Source organism: Tarenaya hassleriana, unplaced genomic scaffold (genome assembly GCF_000463585.1).
Source record: "Tarenaya hassleriana unplaced genomic scaffold, ASM46358v1 Cleome11, whole genome shotgun sequence".
NCBI classification, from domain to species: Eukaryota; Viridiplantae; Streptophyta; class Magnoliopsida; order Brassicales; family Cleomaceae; genus Tarenaya; species Tarenaya hassleriana.
The window spans coordinates 2,841,874-2,853,438 of NW_010961290.1; the positions used below are offsets into that span (position 1 = coordinate 2,841,874).

The 11,565-nt window shown below is 38.8% G+C and overlaps 3 protein-coding genes across 5 annotated transcripts in view; 2 read left to right on the forward strand and 1 right to left on the reverse strand.

Moving 5' to 3' along the window:
* LOC104805657 overlaps positions 1 to 579 on the forward strand; it is a 4,993-nt gene extending 4,414 nt beyond the window's left edge. The window contains 2 exon segments of the mRNA XM_010530295.1: positions 28 to 229; positions 342 to 579. Of these exon segments, the coding sequence (XP_010528597.1) occupies positions 28 to 229; positions 342 to 429 (290 nt within the window). The 3' untranslated portion in view covers positions 430 to 579.
* A 1,475-nt stretch (positions 580 to 2,054) lies between these two features.
* LOC104805658 (NAC domain-containing protein 86) lies at positions 2,055 to 5,570 on the forward strand. 2 transcript variants are annotated; one of them, XM_010530296.1, is made up of 6 exons: positions 2,055 to 2,439; positions 3,239 to 3,516; positions 3,620 to 3,970; positions 4,119 to 4,517; positions 4,640 to 4,724; positions 4,802 to 5,570. In XM_010530296.1, exons 1-6 carry the CDS (start codon positions 2,283 to 2,285, stop codon positions 5,410 to 5,412), a joined length of 1,881 nt encoding a protein of 626 aa, XP_010528598.1. In that variant the 5' UTR covers positions 2,055 to 2,282; the 3' UTR covers positions 5,413 to 5,570. The 2 variants fall into 2 exon arrangements, with proteins under 2 accessions (XP_010528598.1, XP_010528600.1); XM_010530298.1 differs by having other exon boundaries at positions 4,811 to 5,570.
* A 1,175-nt stretch (positions 5,571 to 6,745) lies between these two features.
* Positions 6,746 to 11,211, reverse strand: LOC104805659 (sucrose synthase 5). Of its 2 annotated transcripts, none has more exons than XM_010530299.2 (14): positions 10,730 to 11,211; positions 10,350 to 10,504; positions 10,077 to 10,260; positions 9,839 to 9,957; positions 9,438 to 9,750; positions 9,107 to 9,280; positions 8,899 to 9,015; positions 8,649 to 8,815; positions 8,278 to 8,502; positions 7,614 to 8,180; positions 7,364 to 7,502; positions 7,170 to 7,255; positions 7,013 to 7,042; positions 6,746 to 6,930 (listed from the first exon to the last, which is right to left on the reverse strand). In XM_010530299.2, exons 1-14 carry the CDS (start codon positions 10,955 to 10,957, stop codon positions 6,912 to 6,914), a joined length of 2,523 nt encoding a protein of 840 aa, XP_010528601.1. In that variant the 5' UTR covers positions 10,958 to 11,211; the 3' UTR covers positions 6,746 to 6,911. The 2 variants fall into 2 exon arrangements, with proteins under 2 accessions (XP_010528601.1, XP_010528602.1); XM_010530300.2 differs by having other exon boundaries at positions 6,746 to 6,927; positions 10,730 to 11,208.
* Between the last annotated feature and the right edge of the window lie 354 nt (positions 11,212 to 11,565).

The window sequence follows — 11,565 nt, forward strand, 5'->3', positions numbered from 1 at the left end:
TAGTATGAAAATATTAAGTTTCGGAAGAGGGTTCAACGAGATCCTCAAACGGCGAAAAACACACCACTCGGCTATTAGTCGATGCCTCGCCCATCATCAGAGCGGATTCTCGGCAAAACGAAAGCAAAGAATCGACGTACGAACAAGTGGAGCAATACGAACCTGGTGTTTACATCACTTTCAGCGTCTTGCCTTGCGGTCAGAAAACGCTGAAACGAGTGCGTTTCAGGTAAAAAGCGCTACGTTTCGTGCGTTTGGGTACGTTGATTTTCAATCATTACTTTCGAATTATGCATCATGCTGAAGTGATTTTTTTTTTATCATTTTTTTTTTGTTTGAAGTCGAAAGAGGTTCACAGAGAAGGAAGCTCAAAGATGGTGGGAGGAGAAGCAGGTCTTGGTTTATGACAAATACGGCGTTGAAGGATAACACACTAACTCTTGACCAAAGTTTGACCATTTTGTTTTATTGTGTTTTATAATTCTTGGGAAGTATTTAAATAAATATTTTTGTAATATTTGGGATTGTGTAATTAAGTGAATTCATGATTTACTTGCAGGGAAAATATAATTTATAATATGTTTTGGGTTCTGTCTTAATCTTATTTAGCTTAACCATAATTTGTGTCTCAGTTGTGTAAATTAGAAAAAAGAAAACCAAACAAGAAAAAAAGAACGACGAAACCAAAGATGGATTGAAGAGAAAGAAAAGCATGTTTTCTTCCACGTGGCATTATTCGGCCCCACATATTAACACTATCCAAAAGGGTTCAGGCACGTGGCACGGTTAGCCCACATATGGGGCCAAGTAATTATGATTCCTTTTTAATTTAAATGAATTTTTTTTTTGTAACTAACCGAAACATTTAATTATTATTTGTTTAGGGTTGGAAGAAGGAAACGCTTATGATAAATGAGGTTAATCAGGCTTCTTGGATAAGAAGCATTCAGTGAGTTCCGACGGAATATTCCTACAAATAAAAAATTATTAGAATATATAATATTTTCTAGATAACATATGCAATTGAATCAATTTTGTGACCTAGCTATAGAGAGTCCATTAACTATTATTTTTCCCTAAATTTATAGATTTCCACTCTATCTTGAAAATTGTTTGAGTTGTTGATAAACTTAAAAAAATAACATTTATAAATTTAATAAAGCCTTGTAATATCGAGTCTCAATGATATATATATTGATTATAGAGTTGCCTTGATAGCTAGGGTTCGAATCCAATATGGTAAAAACAGAGAATTAAATATACTTGTGAAAATAAAAACCTTGAAAACGAAGGTAGGGCTTCTAACACCGCATTAAGATAAAACAAATTCAAGGCTCTAAGTATAAAGGCTTGGAAGATATTTCTGCATATATATATATATATATATATATATATTCCACATTGATGTCTCCCAAATTCAACATGGTATTTGATCTTGGCTTCATTTTCATTCCTATCGATTTACTTCCCATCTTGAAATTTCCGATCACGGGACATTGATGCACGTGATCCATGTTACATCGCCGTCCTCTCTGAAGATGGGTACGTAGCCATTTTCTCACTAATGGGAGATATCAAAATGTTGATTTACGAAGTTACAAGTTGGAAACTTTATAGGGTCTACGTGCTTACGAACAAATCTATAACAATATTTCGAGTTTTGTATATGTGACTGATGTGGAATATAAGGAATAGAGAATGGGCAAAAACTTGCGAACCAGAGGTTTTCTGCGTATTTCCCCAACACACACACACACATACATATATGTGTATAATATATGTGTGTGGACGTGGTTCTGCATACACTAACATTACATAAAGTTTGCCAAAGCAACGTATAGCTTGAAGATAACGATATCGTGGGAATCAATTTTCGCCATAAAAAAAAATACAATAAAAAGAAAAGAGAAAAAGAAAAAGTGGAAAAAATGTTGTGGGGTTGGCAAGCCGACCCTATTTGCTTTTCCCCCCGATTCTTTAAATGTAATCTCTCTCTCTCTTTTTGTCTTTCTTACAAATTCCATCATTCACCGATCAAAACCCTTATGCTACACTTCTCATCCTTTTATAAGTCTATCCATATCTTCGTCCGTCTCTTCTTTCCCTCTCTTCATCTCCTTAATCAGCCTTAAAGGGCTTCTATATTTCCCATCTAATTTGCTTAGTGTTTTGTCTGTCTTTGGACACAGATTTAGTTGTCATTTTTTTTGTCCTGAGAGCGTATATATAGATCGTCATCGATCGAGAGATTACTTGTCTGAGATCTTCGAAAGTATATACACATGGCCCCGGTTGCACTGCCTCCCGGTTTCAGATTTCATCCGACCGATGAGGAGCTCGTTGCGTACTATCTGAAGAGGAAGATCAACGGCCGAAAGATCGAGTTGGAGATCATTCCTGAGGTTGATCTCTATAAATGCGAGCCGTGGGATTTGCCTGGTAATTGTTCCTCTATCTCTTTACGCACACCTAGTAAAGGGGTTTGATTATGATTGATCAACTCTCTCCATTTTTTGTTGTTCATGCTCAAGAATCTTTCTTTATTCTCGTTGAAAAAAATGCGTGGATCAACATGCTTTGATGGAAAATACTTAGCATTTGATCATTCTATATATTCATGATTGGTATATTTTAGTATGAAAATATTAAGTTCAAACAATTTCATTAATTAGTAGCTTTGGGATTAATTAGAAGTAAATCATGAAGATCGTTTCAAAGGGTCCAAATCCTCTTTTCTATTCTCTCTCTCTCTTTTTCCTGTTTTGTTAAAATAGACTAGATTTGTACGTACGGAATTATGTGTCTCTATCGGCACGCATCGAACTTGCCGATCCTTTCTTTTTGTCACTAAATAATATAAATAATACTTTCAACATAGAATATAAAATTTTGTGGACCCACGCCTTTATTCTTTGAAGAACCCAAAAATAAAGGATCACAAGATGGAAAAGATATGATAGTGAGACAAATTCAGAAGACCAAGTCAAAAAGGGCATGAAGATTAAAAAAAACCCACAACAAAAGAAGATCACATGTACTCTAGGGTTTTGGAAGCTTCATATTCACATTAGTCTTTTTCATCACATAGATTCTGTCTATTTGTCTTTTGTTTCCACTTTCAGATACCCAAACTCTTGTGCTGTTTCGTTTTCGTCTAATGACAATGCTTTTTTTTTTTTTTTAAAAAGGAAGAAATTTACTTGTTTTAATGTAAATGAGCCCTAATGAAACATTGCAGGCAAGTCCTTGTTGCCAAGCAAAGACCTAGAATGGTACTTCTTCAGCCCTCGAGACCGGAAATACCCGAACGGATCAAGAACGAACCGGGCGACAAAAGCCGGTTATTGGAAAGCCACGGGGAAAGACAGGAAGGTGAGTTCGCAATCTCGGTCCGTTGGGACGAAGAAAACGTTAGTTTACTATGGAGGAAGAGCTCCTCATGGCTCACGCACTGATTGGGTGATGCATGAATATCGTCTGGATGAACATGAATGCGAGTCCAAATCCGGCTTACAGGTATTAATTATTACATGAATATGAACAATATTAATTACATATTTGTAATCATTAGTAATGAATTTGATGTCACGCACATATATATGTATGTATGTTTTTGCAGGATGCTTATGCACTTTGTCGCGTGTTTAAGAAGAATGCCGTCAGCCCTAAGGTGGAGGAACAATGTGTTGATGGTATGAAGAGCAGTATTACAAATGCTATGAATATGAATAGTGAGCAATCTTCGAGCACCGGTATGTATTCTGAAGGAAAATACGAAGATCTAGAAAGTTCTGGATATCCGATCTCACCCGACGTGTATGGAACTCAGTTCCGTAACATTCCATCTTCCGATATCGAAACAAGAGAGGAGAAATGGAGCCAGTTTCTATCACAAGACTCTTTCAACTTACCAGCACCATCACAGTTTTGTTCTCAATATGGACCGACTAATTCATATCCCCCGTTCAAGGTAGGTATATATGCACCTTTAGACATTTCGGTAATCTTTTAACATTTCACATGTACATATATATAGTCATGGTTATATATGACAATAACATGCACATATATACACTTCTATTAATGGGCCATTTTTGTTTTGGAAATTTATGACATAGGTTGACATAGCATTCGAGTGTGAAAGGTTACAGAATCGTTTATCGTTGCCACCATTGCACATGGAGGATCTTCCTCATGCTGGATTCCTCGAAACCGATCTGTTGAACAACACAGATGATGTGTTAAACAAGATTCTATCGATAGCTCAGGCGTCACAAGAACAAGCAAGCAATCAAGTTTCGTGGAACGCTGCTTGTGGTTCTCAAAACATTCATGGCGATAACTTTGATTTTGCCGGCGAAAGATTTGCAAACTTCAACAATAGGAATGGAGAAAATTCTTGGGAAGAGGCGAACTTGAACGCAGTAGGAGCACAAGGACCGGCCGAAAGGTTTAAGGAAGAAAGAATGATCGAAAACTTGAGATGGGTTGGAGTGTCGAGCAAGGAACTAGAGAAGGTCGGTACGATTTTCTCCCGGGACATGTTACGGACTGAAATAACCTGATCTCCAAGTATAATTAAGGCGAATATAAAGGTTTTTGTAATAAGTTGATATTATAATCTCGTACTTATCTGCAGAGTTTCATTGAAGAACATACAAGGATTGTCCCCGTAGAAAGCATTTGGAGCTATCGGAGAGATGATCAAGAGCATGAAAGCCAAGGTAACTTTCATTGAATTTTATATATCCTTATACTTGATTCATTTTTTTTTCAATTCTCACTGTTATATATATCTTAGATGGTGCAGGATTTAAGAACAGTGATGGAGATCTCGATGACGTTGTCACGCTCGAGTTTTCGGACGATGAACATAACGGGAATCTCGCGGAGCAGGAAAACGGCAACATTACGGATGTTGAGGTGGTGAAGAGAGTTAAGTTTAGCCGTGGAATGTTTGTCACAACCCGACAGGTAACGAATACGTTCTTCCAACAAATCGTACCGTCACAAACCGTTATAGTTTACATAAATCCGGCGACGACGGTCGGAGAAAAGCAAGCACCGGACGAAGCCGGGGATCACGCAATTCCGAAGATCGAGCCGTTCGAGGAGAGAAAATTCTCAGGATCAATCTTTGAACCATGGAGAAAAGTTGCGCATGTCATCGGTTTCATTCCTATGCTTCTGTTGATGCATTGTGTTCAACGAGGAAGTAACTCTAACAACATTGAAAGGATCCAAGGACGGAAAGAACATCATAGAATTCACGACAATGACAATCAAGATCAGAGTCTGGTCGGAAATGGCTCAAGAGTTCATCATCAGGAGAGTTTCGTGTTGGTGGTGTTGAAGAAGTTGGGAGTTTCTCTTGCTATTGTCTTCGCTCTTTCTACTTTGTGTCTTATTTAGAAATTGGGGTTTTATTTCTCTTGTAACGCCAACAGCCACAACCAAAAAAAAAGGTCTTAAATGGGTACCTTTTTTTTTTCTTTTTCACTTTTATAGATTTATCCGAATATTGTAAACTGGTTATATTAATGGAAATTAAACGGTCAGCTTTAAAGTCATCACGGGGTTTTCTTTTTCTTTTTATCTAAAATAATTTGAAAACATTATATGAATTTAAAAACATCATTATCGATTGTTGGAGAACAATCATATGGAAGTAAAGCTTCCCTTTCTCTCAGAGGCTTTGTATTTAGGGATGAGTAAACCCTTATTTCCTTTGCATTTCGATACAGGGCCGTTTTCTGTTTTGAGCAGAGGAAGAGAGAGGAGACACGGCGGAGATCGACGGAGGCGTGACCGGGGTAGCATCGTACGGAGATTCTCAGGTGATATCGTTTTCTGTCAATTCTCGTTGGTTTGTTCGGTTTCTTTTCTCGGTTTAGTCCGGCGAGCCTCAGATCTTGATGTGACCGCCGATTTCAGTCGTAAACGGCGGTATTATTGTATTGCCGGTGCCGCCCGGCCGAGACGTAGGGCCGGTTGGGCGGATTTATCCGAATATTGTAAACTGGTTATATTAATGGAAATTAAACGGTCAGCTTTAAAGTCATCACGGGGTTTTCTTTTTCTTTTTATCTAAAATAATTTGAAAACATTATATGAATTTAAAAACATCATTATCGATTGTTGGAGAACAATCATATGGAAGTAAAGCTTCCCTTTCTCTCAGAGGCTTTGTATTTAGGGATGAGTAAACCCTTATTTCCTTTGCATTTCGATACAGGGCCGTTTTCTGTTTTGAGCAGAGGAAGAGAGAGGAGACACGGCGGAGATCGACGGAGGCGTGACCGGGGTAGCATCGTACGGAGATTCTCAGGTGATATCGTTTTCTGTCAATTCTCGTTGGTTTGTTCGGTTTCTTTTCTCGGTTTAGTCCGGCGAGCCTCAGATCTTGATGTGACCGCCGATTTCAGTCGTAAACGGCGGTATTATTGTATTGCCGGTGCCGCCCGGCCGAGACGTAGGACCGGTTGGTCGGAACTCCTATAGATCGCCTTTCTTGTACCGTGAGTGATTTCGGAGAGATCGGCGAGCACTTGCGAAGATCGGTTCTCTACATCGATGAACCTACCACGGAGTTTTCTTTTCTTTTTCTTTTTTAAATCTAAAACAGTTTTTTCAGAGAAGGTTGGACCATCAATTATCAATTTTTTATATTTAGAAACTGAATCCATCTTCCATAATAGGATTTTCAAATGCAAACACACTTAACATATAGGAGGAAGACAATCGATAATGATAACATCACACATATTTTATTTATATTATTTGAGGTTTTTCATTCACATCGTTACTTTTTATTCCCTCGAATGAGCACACAAATTAAACGCGAAAGAAATCGACCCGAGACGTTTAAACATGGCAATCGCGCACTTCCATGAAAGTTCTTGGTATCCGCTTTAAGCCCCGAACAGCCTGCTAAACCCATTAAATCGTGTACACATTTATGCAATTTTTAAAAATTAAAAAAAAATCATGTGCAAAAGAAATTAGGTTTTACCTGCTGAATCGAGATTGTGTTCGCTTGGCACTGCATAGCAAATAAAAAAAAAAGATCCGTGTGAATTTACGTATGTAACCTTTATATGTAAGGGTAGTATCGTAATATGTATCGGATTTTACAATAGGGTTGTTTCTGAGGGAGACTTTAACTATACCTTCTGGTGGTTGGAGGTTTCACCACAGGCTTTGGAGGAGGTGGCGGCGGCTGAGGAACATCGCTCGCGACCGGCACAGTTTTCACCTGTTCCGATTGGAATAACGTAACATGTTAACGTGTCGGAAAATACATTCGAATCTTTCCTTAATTATATACGCAAGTTTTAAATGAAAATTGTTACTATATGTATACCAAGTTTCTGAATTGGAGATTGTAGAAAGATTGGATATATCTCTGCTTTGCTAGCTTCTGATCCTTGTTCAAGTGTCTCCAAAAGCTGTATGTACTTCCCATGTTTATCACTTTGTTTGCATATATCTTCCATGTATAGCTGCACCAAAAAGTTTCATATATTTACAGTCGTATATATATATATACTCAAAGTTTTCATCTTTACAGTAAAGATTCAAGCTTTGTTTAAGATCTCGAAATCTATACGTACCATTCGTTGATGCGTTTAAGCCCTGCAGCCGAATACTGATCCCAATGACTAGGATCAATCTTACACCTCTCGAAGAAATCCGCAATCTTGTTGCTCGATTCTTCGCCGTTGTTTGGATCAATGTGGAAGCCGGAGGCGCCGTCAACGATAATTTCAGCCGGACCGCCTTGGTTCGTTGCGAAAGTGACTAGTCCACAGTTCATGGCTTCGATAACTGTAAGGCCAAAGGCTTCGTATAACGCAGGCTGAACGAAAGCACCCTTTGTGTCGGCGATACAACGGTACAGTTCGCCGTTTCTTATGCGATCTTTTTGAGCAGCAATCCATCTGAATTGACCCTTGAGTTGGTATTTTTCGATCAACGAGTGCATTTTCTTGATCTCTGACATCTCTTCTCTATCTTTCGATTTCGTAGGATCGAAGAACCCTCCAACGATCACGAGGTTGACCAAGTCTCGAAGCCTCTTGTTCTTGCCGTACCACTCGGTTAAGCCGGTTAAGTTCTTAACCATGTCGAATCTCGCCATTGAGAAGATTACCGGTTTCTTCTTATCCTCCAAGTAACCACTTTTGTTCGTGAAAGCAAACAAAATGTAAATTTGTTATATGGAAGCATCTAAATCGCTTGTAGATTTATCAAAGATATGCATCGTAATATACGTACGTGTGTTCCTCGTTATCGTTCTCGCTGTACAAGAGTTCTTCGATTTCGGGATGGAATTTGGTCAGTCTCTGGTTTTGATCGGTGAACGGGAAATACATGGATTGATCGGCGCCGGGAGAGGCAATGTTGAAGCGTGGATCAAAGACACTCACGCCGGAAACCGCTCTGTATAGCCCCGGAAGTGTAAATGTCATGTGGCTCTCATACTGTCCCGGTCTCTCTTTGCTATAACAAGACAAAAATTTCAAAATGGGAAATGTTAACCGGACCGGTTATCTTCAAATCCATAACCAAATTGGTACATTTTTTGCGTTTCCCGGTTCGTTTCCGGTTTAGTCCGGTTCTGAAATGCTTTTGATGCATTGAATTACCTTCCAGCGATTTCCTGGAAAGTGCTGGCAATAACGAAATCTGCGGCGTTCATAGAGATCAAGTCTGCAGTAAATTGACATGAGAAATGGTATTTCGGATCAAACTCTTTCCACTTGATGTCTGAGTCCTCGTACTTTGTCTTCTCCAAGGCATGCGCAATTGTTGCCTGGACAATTTTATTTTTTGAAATTATTATTGATTTTATTATGGTTTCAGATTAATTTTATTTATTGAAAATAAAATACCAACCTGAGTAACCCCGAGTTTATTGGCCATGAGTGAGGCCACAAGGTTTCCATCGGTGTAATTTCCTATTATTAGATCTGGTTTTCCTTCCATAATGTCCAATATCTTTGCTGTCGCATCCTGTATATGTATACAAATATAAATTTTTTTAAAATTAAAGAATAATTAGGGAAAATAATGAAAAGATATGAATATATTTTGTCACACTCGCCTGCGTGAATCTCTCGAGAAAAGGGTAGATATCAAACCGAGAAACCCATTTCCGCAAAATTCCATTTTCTGTAACAAATGGAATCCGGAGAATGTTTGAATGTTTTGTGCCGAAGATGGGTTCAAGTTCTTCGTTACATTTTGTACCCTTTGCCTCCGGGATTAATCTTGTCACCTAAAAACATCATTTTGATCAAATTCAAATAAAAAATTTAGCCCTGTTTAAATTAATTTTGTTTTTTTTTTCAATTATGGTTCGGCGGTTATCGGTTGATTTCATCGAATTTATGTTTTTTTTTAATGAATGCAGAACATGTAAAAAAAATACGTACCACAAGAATCTGAGGCTTGAAATTGAGCCCTTGAGATTGGATTCTGTGAAGCAATTCATCCTCTAAAGCCTTGACTTGGTCAAGAATATACACAACTTGACCGCCGGTATCAGGCAAACCGAGCACGTCGGTTTGCCCGAAGTATCCATGAACCGAGAAGATCACGACGTTTAAGATTCTCGGAATCTTGCTGAAGAATCTCTCCGTGTTCCGAGGATCCGGGGCTTGAAGGATCTCCGACACGACCCTCATTGTCTCCTTCACTCTCTCTGCTGTGTCTCCCCACCCCTTCTCGAATCCCCATTCCTTGAACCTGCTCAGGTTTCGGTTTGGTTCATTCCAGGGTTAAACCCTAGTTACGATAATTACAATAATACCCTTGTCGTCTTTAGAATCCAAACCTGAGTTCAAAGGCCTGATAGGGAGTTTCCTTGGGGAGTTCCGAGAGGAAAACGTCTGCGAGGATCAAAGCCATCTGAAGCTTCGACGCAGTGTGCAATGTCTCGTTGATCATAAGTTTCTAATAACGCACGAAAAAGGCCAATACTTAGCTTAATCAGGAAGAGAAAGAAGAACAATTAATATGGATCTGATTTCTGCACATGTTTGTGTATAAATGTATATGCATATATTATATACCTCTCCTTGGTGTTCAAGTGACAACAAGTAATCCACGAGCGGCTGAGCATTGTCGTCCAAACGCCCGCTGAGCTTCGAAGAGACGAAACCGAGGCCATTGCCGATCGAGGAAGAGAGCGAAAGGCGAGGAAGAGTGAAGTCTAAAGCTCCGAAATCAACCTCCAATGCATTTTCATCCTTCGCCCTGTTCATTTTCCACATCACAATATCTTCTTTTAGGGTTTCAATTAAGAAAGGGAATGCATGAGATAGGTATATCTCTTACGTACGCACCAAGTTTCGTCGAATAGCTGCTCTTTGAGTTTGAGATATTGCGTGCTCGAGAGAGGCTCGACCGACAGATTTGAAGCGTTAACCTTCACATGTTCCCAGCTGCCTGGGTTTCCTCTCACCGCAAACGCTACGTTCGGAGGTATCACCACAGCTTCCTGCATTGTCAATGTTCGATTTACCAAACAATTTCCCATAAGAAACTAGGAAGAATTCGTTGGAATTCATCGATGTAATCTCATTTTAAGATTGATGAACGTTCGACTTACCAAAACAATTTCCCATAACCATTCCAAGATTGTTGTTTTGGTTGGTTCAATATGTATATATATGATTCACAGAAAGGATGAATCATGAATGTATATATGTATATATATACGAACCTGAGTGAAGCACAAGATCTTGCCAAGATCACCCTCCAAGAGCTTCTGTCTTTGGGTTACATCATCAATAACCATCTCCATCTCATCCATCAACTGGTTTAACTTCATCAGCCTTCTCCCCTTCTCAGTGTACTTCTCAAGGCAACGTTTCGTGTGCCCTCGGTTTGTCCCCGCCGCCTCCCCCGCCATCCCATCTGCCAGCGATTGCGACGCCACCCCCAACGCCATTCTCTCAAAACGCGTTTGGTTAAGCTTGTATTTGTGGAAGAATCCCACTGTATCGCTGTTTCTGTGTGATGATGGTACGTGTTACACGAACGATCTTGGTATATCTGCTTTTATAAGAGGGAGAGGGTTTGTAGATATATGGCAATGAAATGTTGTTACGCGAACGATCTTGGTCTATTTATATATATATATATAGGGGGAGAGGGTTTATAATAGAGGTGTGATAATGAAAATGTTGTTATGCAACCGATCTTGGGCTAGTTTTTATAGGAGGAGAGGGTTTGTAGATATGATAATGAAATGTGGTTATGTGATTATTGTGTGGGGTTGGTCCAATACCTTCCTTTTTTTGTTTTGAGGTTGTTTTGTGCCCAAGGAATTGTTTTATTTCCTGTTTCATTTTTGTTTTGTCTTTTTTTTTTCTATGTATATATTATGATTCTTGGGTAGGTCCCAATAATAGGATACTGAAACATTTAGAAAAGTATCCTGTTTCTTCTTTTCCTCTTTTATTGGACATGCATACATATACGTATATAATGATTTTCTTACTAAATTAGAAATATATATATATATATATATATATATATATATATATATGTGTGTAT

Bases quoted from the DNA above. Each gene is read 5' to 3' on its own strand.
- LOC104805659 (XM_010530299.2), bottom strand. From the start codon at position 10,957: ATGGCGTTGGGGGTGGCGTCGCAATCGCTGGCAGATGGGATGGCGGGG. The intron at 9,958-10,076 runs GTATATAATATA...GTGCGTTATTAG, and splicing joins CACTTGAACACCAAGGAGAG to AAACTTATGATCAACGAGAC. The intron at 7,256-7,363 runs GTATACATATAG...CAATCGGAACAG, and splicing joins ATCTCCAATTCAGAAACTTG to GTGAAAACTGTGCCGGTCGC.
- LOC104805658 (XM_010530296.1), top strand. From the start codon at position 2,283: ATGGCCCCGGTTGCACTGCCTCCCGGTTTCAGATTTCATCCGACCGAT. The intron at 4,518-4,639 runs GTCGGTACGATT...ACTTATCTGCAG, and splicing joins CGAGCAAGGAACTAGAGAAG to AGTTTCATTGAAGAACATAC. The intron at 4,725-4,801 runs GTAACTTTCATT...TATATATCTTAG, and splicing joins TCAAGAGCATGAAAGCCAAG to ATGGTGCAGGATTTAAGAAC.